Below are 25,557 nucleotides of genomic sequence, written 5' to 3' on the forward strand. Positions count from 1 at the left end.
TAGAATTTTAGCATTGGAAGGAATTATAGAGAACTTCCTGCTGTATTTTTCAAGCTTCTCGAAGTAAAATGAGAAATGTATTTTACATCACATCACACACACACACACACACACACACACACACACACACACAGAGGAAACAAAAATTTCTTGAAACAGCATTACTATAATGACATGAGATGCACTCTGATATTTTCTGTTCTATTTTCTTTCATAACACTAGTTCCCATTCACAAAATTGATTTTATTATCTACTAATGAGTTATGGGCCTCTGTTCAAAAAAGTGATCTAGTCCTTTTCCTTTTCCAAAGAGGATTTGAGGTCCAAAAATAGGAAGTGATTTCCCCTGGATCTCGTAGCCAGCAGGCAAGTGATTTCCTGACTGTTAGCCCCATTTTCTGACAATATTATACAATTTGGCTTTGTCAGCTTCACACACAAAATTGAGAAGCTTGTAGATTTTTGTGCCTTATGAAAAAATATCTGTTGATTGTTTTCTGCTTATGACATTTAGTTTTTTTCTTTATCTACATGTCTTGTTTTACAGTAAAGTTAAGACTCTGCAGGATCCTATTAAATGAAAGTTTGCAAAACTTTCTTTGAAAAGTAAAGGACATGAAACAGTCATGATAATAGAGAATAATCTTTGAGATTCTGAGAAAGACTAATAAAAAGCCACAGAAAATGGAAAGTGGTTATTCAAGGGAGGTGATAAAAAATGGACTTATGATGTCACCCAAGAAACCAAGGGACAATTGTGAAACCAAGAGGAATAACCAAGTCTTTTTGCTAAGTGAAAATGCCAAGGAGAGAATAGAAAGCGTTAATAACATATGCAAAATCACAGGTCCTTACTTCATGAGTAAAGTTTAAACACAAATGGAACACATGAGATTAAAAAGCTTAGGTAATATCGAAAAATAGTGGGACAATTGGAAAGAATTTAATGGAACTATCAGAGTGTTTAAGATTTAATAAAATGAAAATTTGAAGTTTACTCAGGTGAACTGAATCTACAAACTTATAGGAGCATTGAGGAAAAAGAGAAGGGGATTTGCTTGCCACATTTTTGCACAATGTCCTCTAATATTGCTAGAAGCTGTTGAAAATCCTGGCAAGGTTTCCTGGATATTTTCTCTGTCAGACAAGCAGAGGAGGAGATTAGGAGGCATGGAAACAAGTAGGACTGGGGAAATCAAGGATCAAGAGTCTGGTGTGGGGGAGTCAGAAAATGGTAGCATTATGGTGGTGGGGGGTTACTTTTTTTTTTTCTAAAGACAAGTCCAGTGGGAGGAAGGGGAAATGTTAGTCTAACTTCCAGGTATAACCTCCGAGCATTACCCGTGCATATCCCAAGTATTTCTTGAACCCTTATTAAGTACCAGATACCATGATAAGCTCTGTGTAGAGTTTATGAATAAGACAAATTTGGTTCCTGCCCTTAAGAAGTTTGTAGCCAAGTGGGAAGTACAGATAAATGATTTAATGCATGTTGTAATAAAAGGGAGGGACAAGGTGCTAGGGAAGTAGAGAAGAGGGACCTAACTTTGGACATGGTGAGTTAGGGAAGGCTTCCTGGAGCAAACAATATCTGACCTTAGACATGCATAAGAGTAAGTGGAAGTTAGCCAGATGGATTGTGAAGATGATAACTTGCTTGTCTCAAAGATCACATCATATCTTGTGTTCAATGCTTTTATAAAGACAGCCTGGCACACAATAAGCCCTCATAAATGGCAGTTTTTAATATTTTATTATTGCCGGTTATAGGTAGTGGTCAGACAGAACTTTTCCTGTATAAGGCAACACACATGACACAGTTTCCATGAATATGAGAGAATTCTATATTAATTTTAATTGTCTATTATTATTTAACAGGCTTATAAAATACTGATATTCCTCATTGCAATTCATTTTGCTTGCAGAGGAAAATTACAGAGCATGTCATATATCGTGATGTCTCCATTTAAGGAAAATATAAATAAAATAGAATCAGGATAATATGACTTAAAGAAATTGTAGAAGTCACCTGATCCAGTCCTCCCTTTTAACACATAAGAAAAATGAGTTAGCCATTTGCTCAAACTAACAAAATTGTTGGTTAGTGCAGAGATAAGACAAAAAAGCAGGTGTTCTGACCAACATTTCAATACTCATGTCCTTTATACCACATTGCCACTTGTAATTTTTTCAAAGCACTCAACTTTGTTGCAAAATTGTGTTAATATTGTTATCTTGATGTTAATTTCCATTACTACCTTTGACGTTTTGATGGGCTTCATTTTTTGCTTTTCTAGTACTTTATTTACTCTGAGAATATGTGTGTTTATTAATTTCACTTCAACCATTTTACTTTTACATTAAGAGCAAGGGATACATGTAATGCTACCAACCATTTTCATTTTAAACCCTTAATTTATTATTTGCAATAGATGAATGTATTTTAAACTTCATTTGTTCTTTGTTGGGTTAAGGTTTCATTCAGATTGTACCTTTGGCAGGAATATTGAAGTATTAACTAAAGACCTGGAAAAATGTGCTGTAGTTAATAATCTAAATAATGCTTTCCTTATAACAGGCTCCTGCCTGCCACTGAGGTAATGTTCTTTCATGGTGATTATTGTTGCACAGTTATGTTCACATGCTCTGTTTAAAGCTATATAATTAACAAACCCTTTAAAATAAAACCACTAAAATGTTCTCCTGGGTCATTCTTCCTTTTGCTCACTGTTCACTAAAGAATCTTCTATACTTTAGCTTATTGTGGTAATATTGATTCTTTTGCCCACCTGCCTGTTTCCTTATTCTTGGGCATCTCGAAAATACCATAATTGGTTGTCATTCTCTCCACATGGGAGCCATCCACATCCCTTGGCTGCCTCTGGGGATCCATTGGATAAGGATTTTGTTTTCAATGGTACCCTTTTCACCAAATTCTTTACCATGTCCATTGTGCATTCCAAAAAGCCCTGTTCGTCCTACTGCCTGGACACCGACTGATGCAGAGCCTGTTTGTCATCAAGATCTCACAACCCCAGCTACTTAGGATATAATGCTACCTTCCACAACTTTCTCTCCTTTCTTCTTTACCTTTTTTTTAGGTATGGTTATAATTACAGATAATATTGTGAGTTATTGATTTCAAGCAAACCTCTACAGGTCCCTGACCATTCTCATGATTCCAATATTAAATGGAAGCAATTTAGTTTCTAAAGGCTGTTGCTGACTTGCTCGAGAGTCTTTTCCCCAGAGTTTTATATATACATGTATTGCCTGACAACTGAACCCATTGGCTTTTGGTTACTAAACCTGTATTTGTTTCAGGATTCTTTAGTGTGTTTTCCCACTTAAAAATCTACCATAGCCTCTCATGATATGGTTTTTACTTATGTGGATTTAATATAAACTTAACCAGTTAAAAAATTAAAAAAATAAAAAACTACCATAGTCTTTTCTTCTCTGGAGAACAGGAGAAACATCATTAACAACATTATTTAATGATAATTCCCTTAAGTTATTTTAAATCAAAAGGTGAGAAGAGTACTTCTAGAACCCAAACTTCTTTTACTGAAATTTATAAAAGCAATTTTAGTATTCAGAAAGGCTAAATGTATGCCATTTTTCTTTTCATTAGTTCAGTGTGTCTCAAATCTCCCTTTCTACTGTCTGAGAACTTTGAGGCTACAGCATTTTATTATATGAAACTCTTTGGACATACATGATATTTTATGGTTTATTTATTTACTATTTATTTATTCATACAGAATTTTTAGTGTGGAAAAATTTAAACACACACAAGTGTATTATCACTCAGTTCCAACGGTTATCAACTCACTAGTCAAATTTGTCTCATCTATATCCTTACCCACTCTCCCATGACCACTGGGCCCTAGTGAGCAAATCCCCATTTCATCTGTTAGTATTTCAGTATCTATCCCTAAAATTAAAAACACTCTTTAAAAAAAACATAACTATATTATAATCATATCTAAAAACACTAACAATATTTCCTAATAGCATCAAGTAACCAATATAGAAATATTTTTGCTTTGTAATTTATTTTTATATTTAGTTTATTCAAATCAAAACCAAATATAATCTACATATTGCATTTGATTGATGTTTCTTAAATCTTTTTTTTTTTAAATTTTTTAATGTTTGTTTTTGAGAAAGAGAGAGACAGAGCATGAGCGGGGGAGGGGCAGAGAGGGAGACAGAATCTGAGGTAGGCTCCAGGCTCTGAGATGCCTTCACAGAGCCCCATGTGGGGCTCAAACTCACAAACTGAGAGATCATGACCTGAACCGAAGTTGGACACTTAACTGAATGAACCACTCACATGCCCCGAAAGTCCTTTAAAGTTTTTCAAATTTCAATTTTGTTGATTGCATGTTTCTCCACTGTCTGAATTTCCTATATCTTGATAAATAGGTCTAGATATTTGATATTCATTTTTATTTCTTGGCAAGAATACTTCATGGCAATATTGCATATTTCCATCAGGAGGCCAAGATATCAGCTTGTTTCTCTGTGACATTAAGATTGTTCAGTGTGTTCAGTTGTTGCTAGCCATTATAAAGTTTCCCACCTGCTATTAATGTGTTTATTAGCCACTGATGATCATAAACAAGGATTTATTATTTCATCAAGTGTTACAAAATGATCTATTCTAATATTTTTATTTCTTCTCCATTTATTAGGCTTTTTGAAAAACATTTTATTTTGGTAAATTAAATAGAAGGTAATTATTGAGCACCTATGATGTGCTAGCACTCTGCTAGAAAGTGTAAGAGGAAAACAAAATACATAGGTATCATGGAACTTGCTATAAATAAAAATTAAACATGCTCAAAATGATTAGAGAACAGCTATGGTTTGGTAAGTGAAGTAAGAAAAGGGAAATGACCATGGGTTGAAAAATGTTTCATGAAAGATGCAGGACATGTATTGGGCCAAGGAGCATCCTAGGAAATAGGGGGAGACTGAGGGTGTTCCAGGTGGGAGAATAGTTTGGACTATGCCATGAGGCTAAGAACAAGAATGGCCACATATGAGAAGGCACAGGAAAGAATCTGTGTAGAGATTACACTTTAAGTTAAAATGGGACATTGATTGTGAGTAAGAAAACTAAATTACTAAGGTCTTATTTGGATAAATTGGCATCACCCCATGAACTCTGGTATTTTTCTGAATACATTTGGCAGGTAGACTTTGGGTGAACTAGGAAACTACAGCAAAGTGGTCAAGGGAAATTCAATACGTTAGAAATTGATTTGTCATAAGTAAAACCCATCTGATCTTAAGAAATGTAAGATTGGGGGCGCCTGGGTGGTTCAGTTGGTTAAGTGTCCAACTCTTGATTTTGGCTCAGGAAATGAGCTCACAAGTCATGAGTTTGAGCCCCGCATCAGGCTCTACACTGAGAGTGCAGAGCCTCCTTTGGGTTCTACCTCTCTCTCTCTCTCTCTCTGCTCTTCTCCCACTCACTCTGTCTCTGTATCAAATAAATTAAAAAAAAAACAACTTAAAAACAAAGAAATATAATGGGAATGCAAGCTGGTGTAGCCACTCTGGAAAACAGTATGGAGGTTCCTCAAAAAACTAAAAATAGAACTACCCTACGACCCAGCAATTGCACTACTAGGCATTTATCCATGGGATACAGGTGTGCTGTTTCGAAGGGACACATGCACCCCCATGTCTATAGTAGCACTATCAACAATAGCCAAAGTATGGAAAGAGCCCAAATGTCCATCGATGGATGAATGGATAAAGAAGATGTGGTATATATATATACAATGGAGTACTACTCGGCAATCAAAAAGAATGAAATCTTGCCATTTGAAACTACGTGGATGGAACTGGAGGGTATTATGCTAAGTGAAATTAGTCAGAGAAAGACAAAAATCATAGGACTTCACTCATATGAGGACTTTAAGAGAGAAAACAGATGAACATAAGGGAAGGGAAACAAAAATAATATAAAAACAGGGAGGGGACAAAACAGAAGAAACTCAAATATGGAGAACAAACTGAGGGTTACTGGAGGGGCTGTGGGAAGGGGGATGGGCTAAATGGGTAAGGGGCACAAATGAATCTACTCCTGAAATCATTGTTGCACTATATGCTAATTTGGATGTAAATTTTAACAAATAAAAAAGAGAAAGAAATATAAGATCACCCAAGTCAGATATAAAATGTAAAGAATTAGTCATTTTGATAGGTGTACACAATAATAAAAAAAATACAAACTACACAGATGCTTGTGGTTCCACAGAACAATCCCGGATGTTTGAAAGAAGAGATAGGTGCACAGGGCTTGGTGTGAGACTGTGGCAATGTTAAAGATGTTGAATTTAATTTTGAAAATATTGTATTTTGGGTGCACATGCAAAAAGTAAAGGCCTTAAGCATTTGTTAGGATGGGATTGCAGACAAAAAGGCAAAGCTTAAATTGTACATTTTAGTCATATGCACAGAAGTGATAGGTTAACTTGTAGGAGACACACATGAGCATAGAGAGGCTGAGCTGAGGTCAAAGAGAAAGGATAACAGTAGAATTGGGGGTGGAAGGTGGACAAAGAGAGCAGGAAAAGAAAAGAATAGTATTCATTGGTGGAGAAGTAGAGAGAACAAAGTTGTGGGCCAGGAAAGAGCTGTCATCAAGAAGAGATGGTCAGCAGGGTCCACATGATATGCCACCATCACTAGCAACACTTGACAAAACGCATGACTTTAATACAGTATGTTACAGATGGAAGATGGTTTGCAGAAGGAATGGTTTGGAAGCAGATCAGGACAGAAAGCATGATGATCTTATTCTAGGAATGGGCTTCCAAAGAAGATAAATATAATGGCCAGGATAAGCAGCAGATTGGGAAACCTAGGTGTGTCTGAGAAACAAGAGTCTGAATTTCCTTGGTTATTCTGATAAATAGGGGAAGTATATTTTTAGAAAACAGACTTTGAATATTGAAAGTGAGAAGAGAGCTTAACTATTAGTCACTTTAATTCCTTGTATTTTATATATTCCATTCTCATTTTATGTATTACCATAATGAGTCATGCTTATATCAAATATAAGACATGAGGTATTAAATTGGTAACGCTAGTTTCTTCCTTTTCTAAAAAGAATTCTGCACACATCTCCATCTCCCTTTTCTCTGATTTCTCAGCTTTCTTAGTGTGCATGGAAAGTGTAAATGTTTGTTTCTATTGTGTTAGTTTCATTGGTTTGCTGCCTACAAAGATAACATATTTGTTGTGAAAATGTCACACAGTACAGAAAGGCTTAAAGAATAAATTTTTAAAATTTCTTGAAATGATGCTATTCAGAGATAACTAGTATTATTACTTTGATAAATCTCCTTCCAAAACTTTTTCTATGGATAGATGCATAGATGATATTTTATATTAAGGACATCATACTATTAATGTGGTTTTGCACCTAATTTTTTGCATCTAATAATATGTTGTAGATATTTTCTATGTCAATGAATAAAGGTATATAATATTCTTTTTCAATAGCAGTCATTATATGAAAATGCCATAATTAATTTAAGCCACCACCTGTTGCCAGACATTTAGACTCTTTCTAATTTTTCTGTGTAAGCAGCACTGCAGTGAACATTCCTATGGATACATTTTTGTGCACTTATTCAATTGACTGTCTTCTTTGAATAGCTTCCCCTAAATGGGATTGTGGGTCAAAGGTTATGTATATTTTATATTGTGATACATATTTACATATCGCCTCGGGTCCTTTAGAAGTGTTATACCAATTACACTTCTACCAATAACACCTACCAGTACCCAGAAAGTTCTTTTAAACGTCTTAGACATTTTTTTTTTCATCTTCATTCAGGCTCATTTCCCTCACATACGAAATAAAAAGGATGAAATATATTAGTGGTTCTTAAACTTTTTAGGATCTTAAGATCATTTCAGAATTTTTGAAAACTGTTGACCAGAAACTGGAACCGTTGTTCCAGAAAAACATACCTGTGCAAAAACACAGAAATTTTTACATACTACTTATGAGAATTCATAGATTATTTGAAATCAATTCACAGACTCTTTGGGATCTCACTCCATGAATCCAAGTGAAAAATCTCTGAAATGAGATGATTTTAAAGTTACTCTCTCTTTTTTTTTTTTTTTTTAATTTTTTTTTCAACGTTTATTTATTTTTGGGACAGAGAGAGACAGAGCATGAACGGGGGAGGGGCAGAGAGAGAGGGAGACACAGAATGGGAAACAGGCTCCAGGCTCCGAGCCATCAGCCCAGAGCCCGACGTGGGGCTCGAACTCCCGGACCGCGAGATCGTGACCTGGCTGAAGTCGGACGCCCAACCGACTGCGCCACCCAGGCGCCCCAGTTACTCTCTCTTTTTAACATACATGCATACACACACACACACACACACACACACACACACACACACACATTTCACATACATCATGCACATATCACACACTCATGTGCACACAGAATTTTAATGAGTATTTGGAAAAACTTTGACACCTGCTTGATATAGAACCTAGTCTCATTGTGATCTGTGAAATCACTTGACTGAGTATAGCTATTGGAATGAATTTCTATTCATTTCAGGTTCTTCAGTGGCGAGCCCACCAGGAAGAAGTAGCAAGACTGGAAATGGAAATTTCTGCCAGAAGAAGAGAAAAGGAGGAGGAGAGAGAGAAGCTATGGAAGAAGAAGGAATTGTTTCAAAGAGCAGAGAAGAAAAAGAAAGTATGTAATCTGCTATTGTTGTGAATGTGCGAATGAATGTTTAATTGCCTGATTGAGCTTTGAGTGATCTTGGTGTTTGGCATAGAATCATCATAGGTAGTTCTTAGATTCATGAGATTCTAATCTTCAGTTCATTTAAGTTTCAGAGGTTCATTGGACATGGAGGGGAATCCGCTTTACTGACCTGCATGAGCACAAGAAATTGTGATTAGAAGTAATGCTATAGGTAAAGACAAGACAGGGTTTGTGACTGCTGAGTCTTGTACTAACTAGGGATACGTGGGAGAGCATTTTGTTTGCAGTGCAGCAACTGACGGTCAAAGGTGTCTTTGCTGATAAAATACGTTGTACTAGGGTCAGAGCAACTCATGCAATACAAAAGGCCCTTTAAAGAATTTACTTCTTGTTTTATTATTTGTTATATTGTTTGTTTTTCATTTACTAACATAAATTCATGACTCTACTTTTGAGAAAACATTTGCTTCCCAGTTTTCAAAATACTAATCACAACACTTATTAACAGCTTTAAAACGATTGCCGACAATCTGTGGAAGAAAAAGAGTGTATTTGAGGCAGGATTTAAAAAATATATTTGGGGTATTTATTTAGATATTTTTGTGTGTTTACACCTCAAAAACTGATAAAAATAATCACATTAGTACTCATCACCTAGCACTGAGTTTACTCAGGATTTACTCAGGACCTCCCCAAAGTCAGTCTCGATCATAAATTTTATTTCTATCTTTCCAAGCCATCTATTGCTTTTAACATCTTTTAATACATAGTTTGTGACTTTTACATTTTCTTTTCATGAATACTCTCTTACTGTATCATTTTGCAGCATGTACTTCTTTATTTAACTCTACATTTTTGAGATATAGCCATGTTAATAGGCAGAGACTTAGTTCACCCCTTTCTACTGCTACATGATATTTCATTATAGAACGAGGCTACCGTTTATCCCTTCTGTTAGTGGTTGACATTTACATTTCTAAAGTTTTGTTCTTGCACCTGTGCTGAAGCAGTCACTTGTCACATCAACTGGGGCACATATGCACAGCTTTCTCTACAGTACACTGAGGAGGAGAATTAGGATTTCTATGCTTTCAGTTTTATATGCTTTTTTCTTTATAAGGTATTATAAATTTTCTTTTTGACTTTTGCCAATGTGATGAATGTAAACACTATCTTGGTGTCTTCAACTGGATTCTCCTGATCACTTGTGAGATTGAAAATTTCCTCATGTTTATTGGGTGATTTTCTTCCTTTGGGAATTGCTTATTAGTACTTTTTATCTACTTGTCTATTTTTCTTTATTAATCTGTAGAAGTTCTTTATAAACTCTGGATATTATTGCTTTCCGTTTGTTATATAGGTTGCAAATTTATTTTCTTTCATTGGACATCTGCCTTTACATTTGGTCTGTAGTGTCTGTAGGTTCATGGAAATTTAAAGTGATCAAGGAATCAAAGTTATTAAACTTTCTTTAAAATATATTTTATTTTCTTTTTTATTTTTTGAGAGAGATAGCAAGAGATAGAAAGAGAGAGAATAGTAAGCAGGCTCCAAACTCAGCATGGAATCTCTTGCATGGCTTGATCCCATGCCCCAGGATCATGACCTGACCCAAAAACAAGAGTCAGACACTCAACAGACTGAGCCATCCAGATGCCCCTAAACTGTTACTCTTTGTGAACTGTGTTTTCCTTTATGAACCATGACCTGGTAGTGAGAACATCTCTACACAGTTTATGCTTCTGCTCAGGGCCCTATGCATTTTACTGGCTCAGGACCAGTGCATATATTAACTGTGAGATTTGGGACCAATTCTGTGAGGTTGGAGTGGCTGCTGACTTAGCACTCATGCACAGCACCAGCCTGGGTTCTGCTGCTGACCCCTTCCCTGCTCTGGTCCCAAGCAGAAAGTCAGCTCCTTTGTCACTTCTGGGGAGTGGTCCTGGTGTGTCTCAGTCCCATTTGGTGTTTGGACAAGTTCTACAGGACTTCTTGCTCTTTTTTAAGTGGCATGGTTCCAGCTCCTGTATATAAATCCCACACCTAATATTAAACACCCAACCACTAGCTCCTCAGGCCTGTTTCAGGCTCAGTTCTGCCCAAGGGCCCCTTGGCTTTGGCTCCCTCTTACTGCTCTGACTTTATGTTCCGTCTTTATCTTCAGCACTGGGGCATTGTGTGTCTTTGTGTTATAGCTTGCCCCAAATTTCTGTGTTTAAACTGGGAAAGGAGATTTATTTAAAAAATTTTTTTTAATGTTTTAATTTATTTCTGAGAGAGATAGAGCACAAGTGGGGCAGTGGCAGAGAGAGGCAGACACAGAAGCCAAAGCAGGCTCCAGGCTCTGAGCTGTCAGCACAGAGCCAGACCCGGGCCTCAAACTCGTGAGCTGCGAGATTATGACCTGAGCTCAAGTCGGACGCTTAACCGACTGAGCCACCCAGAGGAACCAACTGAGCCCCTAAACTGGGAAAGGAGATTACTTTTTTTTTTTCAATATATGAAATTTATTGTCAAATTGGTTTCCATACAACACCCAGTGCTTATCCCAAAAGGTGCCCTCCTCAATACCCATCACCCACCCTCCCCTCCCTCCCACCCCCCATCAACCCTCAGTTTGTTCTCAGTGTTTAACAGTCTCTTATGCTTTGGCTCTCTCCCACTCTAACCTCTTTTTTTTTTCTTCCCCTCCCCCATGGGTTTCTGTTAAGTTTCTCAAGATCCACATAAGAGTGGAACCATATGGTATCTGTCTTTCTCTGTATGGCTTATTTCACTTAGCATCACACTCTCCAGTTCCATCCACGTTGCTACAAAAGGCCATATTTCATTCTTTCTCATTGCCACATAGTATTCCATTGTGTATATAAACCACAATTTCTGGGAAAGGAGATTTCTATGTCAACTCAGACATACTGACCAAAGTTCTGGCTGCCTTTATATATACTACAAATCCAGACTCTCTTTGTTCTAACTGTTTTATATGCTGGAGACAAATTTTAGTTCTTTGGTGTTTAACAGCAGTTTGGCAGAAACCCTCCTATAGTTTCTCAAGTCAGAAGCTCCCCTGGCTTGAAGCTGACTGCTTTGTTAGCTGGTGCTCTGTTTTTCTCCATCCACCATCTTTCCTGCCTGGATTTCTCTTCTCATAAGTGAACAGCAGCAGAGATAGAGAAACAACTCCATGTATAAAACCCCATGTGAGGATTCTGAAGAACAGAGAATTCTCCTAATTTTTCTTCTCAGCAATTTGTCTGTTAGAGAATGATACTGTCTTTTTTTTTTTTTATGATACTGTCTTTTTGTGGAGTAACATTTTAATTTGTATCCAATGCCAAAGTTTACCATGGTAGGTGCCCAGTTCTTTTCAAACTGATCTTTAAATCTGTGCTTTAAAACTCGAGTTGAACATAACATTCACAGTTTTCATAGTTTTATCCCAAGACTCAAGGAAAGTTTTGAGTCATAGGCTGTTAGGTGATAATGGTAATATTTCAGAAGCATCTCTTCACTTTTAAAATTATTGTCATGATAAAATCAAAAGATAAAGTCTTTCCATAAACTATCCCTAGGAGCTATTGTAAGAAACAAAATTACTGTGCTAGGTGAACCTTAAAGCGCCCGATATGTAATATTGGTCCCAGTGCTCCCCTTTCACTAGACGTGGCTCTTTGGGTGGCTTGGAGAACATAAAAACTACTCTGCATCACAGCATTTTAAGATGTTTTGTTGCTGCCTGGTGCCTGGTGTTCTATGGGATCAAAGCAAGGATAGTTTCAGCCTCACTCTCAAAACAGAGATTTCAACCAAGGCTCACATAAAAAGGAGACCTAGTCCTTCCTTAGTCTAGCATGTCACAATTCTCTCCCAGTGTGACCAGTTCCTAATCTATCATTGAAGCTCCCCACATTGTAGAGCTGAGGGATGGAGCATGATAATGGAAGTCAGAATAACTTCACCAGCCATGGTCCACCAGCCCTGTGACCTTCTGCCTTACCTCAGAGATGTTTCTGGGGAGGAAGCTATCATTTTGTGATCTTGTAGCCTCAAGTGACATCATATCAGTAAATATCGATAGACTCAGCCTTCCATAAACGCTTGGCATGTAGGTGGTCTCCCTTGTCCTCAGGTAATGTAGCAAATACTCAGAATTATATTCATCCCAGGTAACCAGGGAAGAGGAGAAACAGTTCTAAAATAAAAGAAGGTAGGCTATCATAAACAGAATGTAGGCTAGAGGGCTAGAACACTGCTTCTCAGAAGATTCGAGAAGCTCTGTGCTTAGGAGGGAATCCAGAGTACCTTCTCAATTCAGATCAAGGCTATTCTCTCAGTGTGGGAGTCTGTGGGTTCGTATGAGAACAATTTATCATGAAATCTCTTTCCCAGTGTTTCTTAATCTAATAATATGCTGATCTAAAGAGCTACGAGTGGCGGGGGGTGGGGGGAAGGTAGACACAGAAGAATGATAAAAAAATAATAATAATTCCCAGACTATAAAATCTACTTCTTCAGGATTGTTGGGATATAAAGGGGGCAATGGATAATGGCCAATGGGCCTGTGACAGGCAGGCTCCTAAGATGGTCCCAGAGATTTCCTGCCCTCCTGGAATACATATCCTAATCACCAGGACAATAAATGCTGCAGGTTAGGTTATATTATATGGCACAACCTTGAGAAAGGAAAATGACCTGGATGGAGATCAGAGTTTGAAAGTACAGAGTTTTCTTTGGTCACAAGAGGGGTCGGCAGAGATTTGAAGCATGAAAAGGACATGACTCAGCATTTTGGCTTGAAGATTGAGGGGGTCACATGGCAAGGAATGTGGGTGGACTCTAGGAGCCAAGAGTGGCCCTGGCTGACAGCCAGAAGGGAAATGGGAACCTGTAACCTATAGTCCTACAGCTATAAGGAACTGAATTCTGCCAAAAACAAGAATGAGCTTGAAAGCATATTTTTCTCGGGTCTCCTAGGTGGTTCAGTCGGTTAAGTGTCAGACTCTTAATTTTGGCTCAGGCATTATCTCATGGTTTGTGAGTTGGAGCCCTGCATTAGGCTACATGCTGACAGTGCAGATTCTGTTTGGGATTCTCTCTCTCCCCTTCTTCTCTCTGCCTATCCCCCACTCACACACGTGCTCTCTCACTCTTTCTCTCTCTCTCAAAAAACAAAAACATTGGGGCGCCTGGGTGGCTTAGTCGGTTACTTGTCTGACTTCGGCTCAGGTCATGATCTCCCAGTTTGTGGGTTCAAGCTCTGTGTCGGGCCCTGTACTGACAGCTCAGGGCCTAGAGACTGCTTCAGATTCTGTGTCTCCCTCTCTCTCTGCCCCTCCCATGCTCATGCTCTGTCTGTCTCTCTCTCTCAAAAAATAAACATTAAAAAAATTAAAAAAAAAAAAAAGCAAGCAAGCAAGCAAGAAAATATTTTTCTTTAAAGCTCCCAGATGAAAACTCAGTTTTGTCCACACCTTGATTTCAGTCTTGGGATGTCATGGGCAGAGAGCCCAGCCACAACATACTGGACTTCTGACTTATAGGAGTCTGAGCTCATAAGTGAGTGTTGTTTTAAGCTGCAAAATTGGTGGTTATTTGTTACACAACAATTTAAGAAAACTAGTACAGTTTTTGGTATTTAGAAGTGAATTGTTGCTATAACAAATACCTAAAAATGTGAAAGTAGCTTTGGAGTTGGCAAGTGGGAGGAAGCAGGAAGAATTTTGAAGAACATGACAGAAAAAAAGACAGGAATGCCTTGAACTGACTTAGCAGAAATGTGAATGTTAAAGATGTGGCTGGTGAGTCTCAGAAGGAAGCGATGAGCATACTATTGAAAGCTGGAGAAAGGAGGATCACTGTTATGTGGTGGCAGGAATCAATTCTGTGCTGCAGTTAGTTAGAAAACTTTCCTGAGTAATGAACTTCATAGGTGATGAACTAAGAAGATTTCCGAAGTGTTGAAGATGTGACCTGGGTTTTTTTGCTTCTTATAGTAAAAAGGAGAGATTTGATGGTTTGGGAAATTCTCAACCTATCTAAATGGCAAAAGACTCTAGAGTTCAGAGATTATTGCTGTCATCATGCCATAGAGAAAAGGCTGAAAGTATGAATACACAACCCTTTGTGATAACCTCGAAAAGATCACAGGGACAGAGTATTCAGTCATATAAAAGACCCTTCCAAGAGATTAAGGGTGTTTCTCATAGATCTTCTCAAACTAGAGAGCCTCTGGGAAGTTTAAGGGCAATTTCTCTCAGCCACCTCAAGGGAAAACCAAGGAAGAGAAAGGATTATCTTGAAAAGACCTGTCAGTGTGTGGCTTTTGTCTAATGGAGTAAATTCCCATAAAATCTGCAAAAGCTCACTTGTTTCTTGAGAAAATTTTATCAGAAACACTTCCAGCTTGGACTGAGACAGAGTAAGATTGTGTATAAACTCAAAGGGGCCACTAAAGGTCCAATAGGACAATCATTCATCCATTTATTTATTCATTTATTCAATAAGTATGTACCAAGCATCTTTAATATGACACACATTATACCCAGTCCCTCATGCAATTATAAGATGCCCCACTCAAACAGAAATTGCCCCTTTTCTGGTATCTTTTTAAAGGGATGTGTTTACCTGCTCCACCACAAAGATAATATGTGATTCTTGGTTAGGTCAGTAGAAGCTTTTACTACTAACAAAGAAGGGTTTATTTTAGCTCCAAACTTAATGAGTGTAACAAAAGGGCTAATAGAACAAAATAAAAAATTCAAAATGGAGTGAACTATATAGTTTACAATTAGTTAAATTAAGCATGACTACATATAGTAAATTAAATATATATGCATATATACACAGTATTTACAAATGGGTATATTTGTGTACCCCCCCCACACACACACAATTATAGTGTGACTTTCCTGTCTCTCTCAGTGGTTAGTGATAGCTGAAGGAGATCAGGACAGTGCCTTTGCCCTCATTCATGCCTAGATCTCCTCTTCTATTATTTCCTGGTCCTGTATCATCAAACCATACTGTGGGCATCTATCCTCATGTGATGGCCCATGCTACTCTGAATGCTTCCTAGTGTGCATCCTCTTATGCCAATGAAACTTATTAGTTTTGCTCCAGTTGATCAAGGTCCAGGCCTTCGCATATGAACTTTTTGCCCTGACTGACTCTAGTAAGGTTCATCAACTATCCATTAATTTTTCTTTGTGTTTGGGTCTTTAATTGCTCCCGTATACGTTTGCATACTGCATGATACAGAACTGTTCTATGCAATTTCCTTCAAATGCCTGTGACTGATTATCTTTCATTTCCAGTGAATGCTCTGCTATTGCTGAGGGAGGGGGATATAGATTTTGATGATTTAGGTAGTGGAAAAAAGGACCTTTAAGATCAGAGCACTGCCTGGAAAACATCCCCTGACAGAGACACCTCTGAGATGGCACCTTGTAGTCTAGACCCTCTGTTTCTTCCAGGTCCTTTTGTCTCATGCTGCTCCTTCTCAACCTTGATGAAAGGAGTGGTGTGTGTGTGTGAGAGAGAGATTGTGATCTAAATGGATCCCACTTAGACTAAAATGACTTAAGCTATAAATATTGTAAATTTATGTAATATGTCACTGAGGACTGACTGAGTTGTGAACATACAAAAAAAAAAAAACCCACAGCATTCGGCAACATAGTAATTCAATGACATTCAGTTGATTTAAAATGGGCTTACAGCACTCTTTACATTTTCATAAAATGGAGACTATGAAATATAAAAACTCACTGATGCCTTGGACCTTGGAAATATGTCTTTGAAATTCTCTGAACTCCAGTTTTATCTCTGCTGTAACTACACCCACCTAAATCTCTCACTGCAAACATCTACTTTTCAAAGGAACCACCTGCCACTAAAGCCAAACTATCCCCAGCTGGTTGAGTCCCAATCTGTTGAATTACTTCCCATCCTCGGTTTTGTGGTTCTCTCAATTACTAACTCCTAGAAGTGTGAAGTTTCAGTAAAAGTTTGAGGGGGTGTTTGTCTTTTAATTATTGTTTCTTTTATTTTGGAATCTGATGAACATGGGAACTATCAAACCTAATGAGTAAATTAACTATTAGGATATTATAATTAAAAGGAGAAGATAGTTATATTTTATGTAAAAATGACTCCAAATAAACTGGGGGTCAGAGTTTATTTTCTGAAATTTTAATATTAGTCCTCTGTTTTTTTTTATATGAAATTTATTGTCAAATTTGTTTCCATACAACACCCAGTGCTCATCCCAACAGGTGCCCTCCTCAATGCCCATCACCCACTTTCCCCTCCCTCCACCCTAATATTAGTCCTCTGAATAATATTGTTTAAGTAAAGAAAGTAATGTAATATGGGAGGTTTAATTTTCCAAAAGAAGTCAAGGATTATATAATTTAAAAATATTCATAACATTCCTTATTTTGTTATTAAAATTTAGAAATGAACATTAATGTAAGCTTATTAATTAATGGATTCTAACATTCTAATATGAGACTGAATATAGAGTCAACTCTCAGTATGAATCAACAGGTGGCATAAAGATAGGATGGTAGTCTAAGAACCTCAATTTTCTAGTGTCAACTGTCTTTTAAAAGTGAAAATTTCTAGGTGATGTCACCAGGATGGTGACCTAGTTTGTTCCTGACTTCATTCCCTCTCAGAAAAGGAACAACTGACTTCTATTCCAGAACAAGACAGCACTGGGAGAATCCTAGAACATGGGGGTGAGGCTGAAACAGCCCCTTGCACCAGAAACCATGACAGACTGCATTAGAAGGTTAAGAGAAGAGGCTACACATTGACACTGCATTGCCTCTCCCCCTATGACAGTGCAGCACCACACAGGTCTCCCTTGAGCCTCCAGTTTGTCTTTTGGAAAAAGGCCAGGGGGAGACAACCAGCCTCTCCCAGCATTGTGGGTCATTTTGTGGGAGCCCTTCCTCTGATCTCATACAACACGGATTGCAGGGAATCATCAGGGGCCCAGCCACTAGGCATCTGTGATGGAGAAGGTGTGTGTGTGTGTGGAGGGGGGATGGGCTTGCAGCAACCAGCACACAGGTCTTGGCAGACTGAGTTCATATCTGCAGTGTCCACGTTGTAATCCCAACCAGCAGTTTTACTCATCTGCAATACCAAACTGGGGGTGCAGATCTGTCTAATTTGGATCCTCAAATAAGGAGTTTTGCCAGTCCTAGAGCCTGGTCTGTTTATGCCCAGTCAGGGTGCTGAGTCACAGCCTCACCCTGTGGAAAGTGTCTCCTAGTCCCATTTGACCAGATGGGATTATAACAACTTCTGGAAGCTGCGTGGTCCAGTGGCACTGAGAGGTGGGTGGAAAGAGCTGATAGCCCCCAGAGCAAAGCCAGTACAGAGCATGGAGCTTCCTGGGCTATGCACAGACATGGGGATTAATTTATAGACAAGTCTGAGGGTAACTACTGGACAGTCAGAACTAGAGGGTCTGTTTGGGCATTTGAGCGCTGCCTGGAGTATCCCCTCCTTCTCACATTCAGGCAAGGGTGCTGAGACATAGCCCTACCTACTATGGAAAGTGTCTTCCAGCCTCATCTGCCCAGAAGGACTGGTGAAAACACCTGAGAGCTGTGTGGCCCAGTGGTATTTGAGTTGAGAGAAGGGCAGCAGAGCTGATAGTTCAGAGAACAAAGGCAGTAGCTAGGGAAACTGGGGTGGCGGTTGGCTTCGGTTAAGAAAACAAACAGAGATTTAGAACTGCTTCTCTCACTGTGCCAGGGAAGGGAATTTAATTCATAGCCCTGCTTATCACTGAATATAACTTTCAGCCTGTACAACCAGGGAACTTAACCAGAGCACATAAGAAGCTGCATAGATGATTCAACAGCCCTACATGCAATGGCACCTGAACAGAGAGCACAGCCTGTGGCTTCCCTTATCTGCAGAGCAAACTGGTTGTCTCACTTGACCAGGGAATTCAGTGCACAACCAAGCCTCATTTGGTTTCCCAAACAATAAGCTATACAGGCCCTGGGCCCTGTCCTACTGCCCTGCCAGTGCAGGGAGGCTAACTCATAGTTCCATCTATTACTGAATATTGTACCCAATCCTAACCATCTAGTAAGCCTGGCCAGAAAATTCAGACAACCATGGAGCCATCCTACAGCCACACGTGTATAGGGAACCAAGCCAGTAGTCCTATTTAAATGTTCTCAGCCAATAACAACCCCCCACCCCAATCCCTGTCCTCAGAACTTGAACAATTCCCTCACACAAAAATAGCCCATAATATCAAACCCCACCTTCCCAAAGGCATTACTAGCAAACAGACTCAGAAACCCAAACTGAGCTGACTGGTGAAGAACTATCTCTGCCAAAGCAAACCTGTATAGTCTGCAACAGGAGCCCCATTACTAAAATGCATAAAAACCAACATAGGGAATCAGGGATTATGAAAAATCGGGTAAATATAACACCACCAAAAGAAACCAATAAAACTCTAAAGATAGGGAGATCTATGAACTCTCAGAAAAGAAATTCAGAATAACTCTCTTAAGGAAGTTTAGTGAAGTACAAGAAAACACAGACAACAAAACAAAATTAGGAAAACGGTACATTAACAAGGATATAGCAACCATCAAAAACAAATAAACAAGCAAACAAACAAGCAAACAAAAAACCCACCCAAACCCAAACAAACAGAAATCCTAGAGTTGAAAATATAGCAACTGAATTGAAGAATTCAACAGAGAGTTTCAGAAGTAGACTCAACTATTCAGAAGAAAGATTCAGCAACTGAGAGGGTAGGACATTGAAAATTACCTAGTTAGAGGAGAAAAAGAAAAAAATGAAAAAGAGTATTAGAATATAAGGAGAAAAAGAAGTAAAAGTGTAGAATGTATTAATTCTATCGAAGTCGTCAGTTTAAAATAGGGTGTTATAAGTTTAATATATTTTATGTAAACCTCATTGTAACCGCAAAGGAAAATCTTGTAGTAATGACACAAAAGAATGTGAAAAAGAAATCAAAGAATATCAATACCAAAATACAGCAAAACTCAAAAAAATAAGGGTAAGAAACAAGGAACAATGGATCTACAAAATAACCAGAAAACGATTAACAAAATGGCCATCAATAGTAAGTTCTTACCTATCAAATATTTACTTTAAATTTAACAGATTAAACTCTCTAATCAAAAGATATATAATGACTGAGTGGATTTAACAAAAAAACAAAAACCCAGACCCAATAATATGCTGCCTACAAGAGACTCACTTCAGCTTTAAAGAGACACATAGACTGAGAGTGAAGGGGTGGATAGAGACATTTCAAGCAAATGGTAACCAAAGCCAATCAGCCAAGCAACAACAACAACAACAACAACAAAAGATCAAAAACAAACAAAAAAACCCCAAAGTAGCTATACTCATATCTGATAAAATAGACTTTAAGCTAAAAATGATAAAAATAGACAAAGGTTATTATATAATGATAAAGTGCTCAAGACATCAAGATGATATAACAAATGTAAAAATGTAAATATTTACATGCCCAACATTGGAGCACCTAAATATGTAAAGCAAAAACTAATAAAGCTAAAAGGGGAAATAAACAGTAATGCAATAATAGTTGGGGACTTTAATACTCCACTCTAAACAATAAGTAGATTTCCAAGCAAAATCAATAAGGAAACAGTGGATTTGCACAATACTATAGGACAAATGGACCTAGCAGACATATACAAAACATTCTCTTCAACAGCAGAATACACATTCTTCTAAGAGCACATGGAAAATTTTCTAAGATTGATCTTAAGTTAGGCCACAAAACAAGTTTTAGCAAATATAAGAAAGTCAAATATTAATAAAACGAAAGAAAAGGATTGTATGATCATCTCAATAGATGCATGAAAAGCATTCAGCAAAATTCAACATACATTCACGATAAAAACTCTTAAATCAGGCAAAGAAAGAACGTATCTCAATATAATAAAGGCCATATGTTGGGATCTGTGCTGAGCATGGAGTCTTCTTGGGATTCTCTCTCGCCCTCTCTTTCTGCCTCTCCCTCACTTATGCTGTCTTCAGAATAAAAAAGATTTTTTTAAAAAGGGGGCACCTGTGTGGCTCAGTTGGTTAAGCGTCCAATTCTTGATTTTGGCTCAGATCATGATCTCATGGTCGTGAGATCGAGTCCCACATCAGCTTCTACACTGAGCATGGAGCCTGCTTGGGATTCTCTCTCTCCTTCTCTCTCTGTCTCTCCCCCACTCACACTATCTCTGTCTTAAAATAAATAAATAAACATTAAAAAAAGAGACAAGCCCATAGCTAACATCATACTCGATGGTGAAAGGATGACAGCTTTTTCTGTAACATCAGGAACAACACAGGATTCCCATTCTTGCAATTCTATTCAGCATAGTACTAGAGGTCCTAGGTAGAGCAATCAATCAGGCAATGAAAGTGGAGAGAAGAGAAGGGAAGGGAAGAGAAGAAGGAGGGAAGGGTATCAGGATTGTAAAGGAAGAAGTAATAGTGTCTCCATTTGCAGACAACATAATTTTATATATAGAAAATCCTAGAGAATCAACCAGAAAGTGTTAGATCTAATCATTGATTTTAGTAAAGTTGCAGGATACAAAATTAATACAAAAATTAATAGCATTTCTATACAGTAAAAATGAAAATTTTAAAAATGAAGAAATCAATCCCATTTACAGCAGCATCTAAAGCATCAAAAACTATAAAGTACTTAAGAACAAATATAACTGGGGTCCCCTGCATGGCTCAGTCAGTTAAGTGCCTGACTTTAGCTCAGGTCATAATTTCACGATTCATGAGTTTGAGTCCCACATCAGGGTTTCGGATCCTGTGTCCCCCTGTCTCTCTGCCCCTCCCCTGCTTGACCTTTCTCCCTGTCTCTCTGAAAATAAATAAATAAACTTAAAAAATAGAACAAATTTAGTTAAAGAGGTGAAATCTCTTCATACTAAAAATTACAAGACACTGATGAAATATATTGATGAAGACACAAATAAATGGAAACGTATTTTGTGTTCATGGGTTGTAAGAAGTAATATTGTTGATATGTACTGAAAGCCATCTACAAATTCACTATCACTATCAAGAGTCTAATGGCATTTTTTACAGAAGTAGAAAAAACACTCTTAAAATGTATATGGATCCACAAAAACCTTGAAGAGCCAAAGAAATCCTGAGAAAGAACAAAGAAAGAGGTATATAATACTTCTTGATTTCAAGCCATGCTATAAAGCGACAGTCATGAAAACAGTATGATACTGGCATAAAAACAGACAAATAGACTAATGGAACATAATAGAAAGTTCAGAAATAAACTGAACCCTCAATTGTCAACTAATACTTGAGAAGAGAGCCAAGAATTCTCAGTGGAGAAAATACAGTCTCCTCATTAAATGTAGCTGGGATAATTGGATATTCACATGTAAAAGAAAGAAATTGGAACCATATCTTATACCACTCACCAAAATTAACTCAAAATGGATTAAAGACTTAAATATAAGATCTGAAACCATGAAACTCCTAGAAGGAAACGTAGGAACAAAGCTTCTTGACATGGGTCTTAGTAATGATTTTTCAGTGTGATACCTGAAGCTCAAAGCAACAAAATAAAAGATAAACAAGTGGGACTACATCTAACTAAAAAGCTTTTGCAATCAAAAGAAACAACCAACAAAGTAGGAAGACAACCTAAGTAATGGGAAAAAATATTTGCAAACCATACATCTGATGAGGGGTTAATATCCAAAATATATACAGAACTCATACAACTTAACAACAAAAACAAAACAACCCAATTTAAAAAATGGACAATTTTAAAGGATCTGAATAGACATTTCTCCAAAGAAGACATATAAAGGCCACAGGTACATGAAAAGATGCTCAATCACTAATCATTAGGGAAATACAAATTAAAACCACAATGCGATATCACCTAATGCTCATTAGAATTGCTATCATCAAAAAGACAAGAAATAAGAAACACTAGTGTAGATGTGGAGAAAAGGGAATCCTTGTGCACTGGTAAGATTATGGATTGGTGCAGCCACTATGGAAAACAGTATGGAGGATCCTCAACAAAAATAAAAAAAAAAATAGAACTATCATATAATCTGGCAATTTCATTTTTGGGAATATATCCAAAGGTATCATAAACACTAACTCAAAAAAATATCTGGACCCTCATGTTCAAAGCAACATTACATATAATAGTCAAGACATAGAAACAACCTAAGTATCCATCAATGGATGAATGAATAAAGAAGTTGTGGTACACTCAGATATCACCTCACGCCAGTCAGAGTGGCCAAAATTAACAAATCAGGGGACTATAGATGCTGGAGAGGATGTGGAGAAATGAGAACCCTCTTGCACTGTTGGTGGGAATGCAAATTGGTGCAGCCACTCTGGAAAACAGTGTGGAGGTTCCTCAGAAAATTAAAAATAGACCTACCCTATGACCCAGCAATAGCACTGCTGGGAATTTACCCAAGGGATACGGGAGTACTGATGCACAGGGGCACTTGTACCCCAATGTTTATAGCAGCACTCTCAACAATAGACAATTTATGGAAAGAGCCTAAATGTCCATCAACTGATGAATGGATAAAGAAATTGTGGTTTATATACACAATGGAGTACTACATGGCAATGAGAAAGAACGAAATATGGCCCTTTGTAGCAACGTGGGTGGAACTGGAGAGTGTGGTGCTAAGTGAAATAAGCCATACAGAGAAAAACAGATACCATATGTTTTCACTCTTATGTGGATCCTGAGAAACTTAACAGAAACCCATGGGGGAGGGGAAGGAAAAAAAAAAGAGGTTAGAGTGGGAGAGAGCCAAAGCATAAGAGACTCTTAAAAACTGAGAACAAACTGAGGGTTGATGGAGGGTGGGATGGTGGGGAGGGTGGGTGATGGGTATTGAGGAGGGCACCTTTTGGGATGAGCACTGGGTGTTGTATGGAAACCAATTTGACAATAAATTTCATATATTGAAAAAAAAAAAGAAGTCGTGGTATATATACACACAGTGGAATATTATTCAGCCATTAAAAATGAGGAAATGTACCATTTGCAAGAATATAGATGGACTTTGAATGCATTATGCTAAGTGACATAAGACAGATAAAGTGAAATCATATGTTAAGTGTAGTCACAGAAAGTAATTATACTAAGAGAAGTCAGACAGAGAAAGACAAATACTATATGATCTCACTTATATGTGGAATCTTAAAAAAAACAAACTCTGAAAAAGAGCTCAGACTTATCACAAGAGAGGGGGTGGCAGGAGGGGAAATTGGAGGAAGACAGTCAAAAGGTACAAACTTTCAGTTATAAGATAAATACGTAACAGAGATTTAATGTACAACATGGTGACCATAGCCAACAGTACTGTATAGGAAAGTTGTTAAGAGAGTAAATTAGAGAGAGAGAGAGAATGACACAGAGTGTGAGTGGGGGAGGGGCAGAGAGTGAGGGAGACACAGAATCTGAAGCAGTCTCCAGGCTCTGAGCTGTCAACACAGAGCCCAACGTGGGGCTTGAACCCACAAACTGAGATCATGATCTGATCTGAAGTCAGACGCTCAACCAACTGAGTCACCCAGGTGCCCCTGTCAGGACACAGTTTTAGGAAAAAGTCAGATGGAGGGGGGGAAAAGCAGCCTGGGTCATCAAAAGCCAGATAAATGATTCTCTGTAAGAGATTTTCCAATAGATAGCTAAAAAAAAATTTGTTTTAATTAACTCAAGGTATCAATTTTTTTTACAGTTTCTATGTCTTGGTTATTCATGATAATTTGACTTAATTAACAGACATCTGTATAGTGCTTGCTATCCCAATTTCTCTGTCACTACCATTTCTCTCTTCTCTTCTAGATCTTTCCTATTAACCTACAAATATGCCATTATGACTTCTATTTAAAAAAAACTACTCTTCCTTTACCCCACACACCCTCCCTTAGAAACTGTACCATTCTATGGCCTACACACTGTTTCCAACTTCTTTCCACTCATTCTCTCTTGAGCTATTTTGTCCCTCCACTCCAGCCAAGCTGTGCTTGCCAAGGTCATCATTGATCTCCATGTTGTTAATTTCAGGAGTCAGTTCTCAGTCCTTACTTTACTTGAACTATTAAAAGGAAGTGATCACTCCCTCCTCCTTGGATATTGGGCTTCCAACTTAATACTTGGCTTGTAGGAGGCCTTTTTCTCTTTGCTCTTTTATCTCACTTCATTCTTTTACCTCACTGATTTCTCTTTCTCAATAAATTTGGATGAATCCTCCTCACCATTCTGACTTCTAGGCCTTGGAGTGTCCCAGGGACTGAGTCCTAAGTATATATACTTCTTGGGTGATCTCAATCAATGCAAAATTACTTATATGTCATTTATATGCTGACAAATAACAACATCTCTGGTCTAGACTTCTCTCCTGAACTCCAAATTTACACATCCCACTGCCTCAAATCTAGTATGTCCAAAATGTATTCTTGTTTTTCCCTCCAGACCTACTCCTTCCTCAGTTTACCTTTTCTCAAAAAATGGGAACCTATGCACCCAGTGCTTGGGCCAAAAGCCTTGGTATTATCTTTGTTGTTTTTCCCTGCACACCTCATACTGATAAATTGTCATAAATAGAAGCCTCTATCTTCAGTCAGAGCTGTTATTTTTTTAAATATTTTTTAAAGTTTATTTATTTTTGACAGACAGAGACAGAGTATGAGTGGGGGAGGGAGCAGACACAGAATC

General features: G+C 37.8%; 1 protein-coding gene across 2 annotated transcripts in view; it reads left to right on the top strand.

The window, feature by feature from the left end:
* Positions 1-25,557, top strand: part of CCDC148 (coiled-coil domain containing 148) — a 255,078-nt gene that overhangs the window by 153,750 nt on the left and 75,771 nt on the right. For both annotated transcript variants that reach the window (XM_047871442.1, XM_047871443.1), the window contains one exon: positions 8,613-8,753. In XM_047871442.1, the coding sequence (XP_047727398.1) occupies positions 8,613-8,753 (141 nt within the window). The remainder of the gene's footprint in view (positions 1-8,612; positions 8,754-25,557) is intronic.

Source organism: Prionailurus viverrinus, chromosome C1 (genome assembly GCF_022837055.1).
Source record: "Prionailurus viverrinus isolate Anna chromosome C1, UM_Priviv_1.0, whole genome shotgun sequence".
Classification (NCBI taxonomy): domain Eukaryota; kingdom Metazoa; phylum Chordata; class Mammalia; order Carnivora; family Felidae; genus Prionailurus; species Prionailurus viverrinus.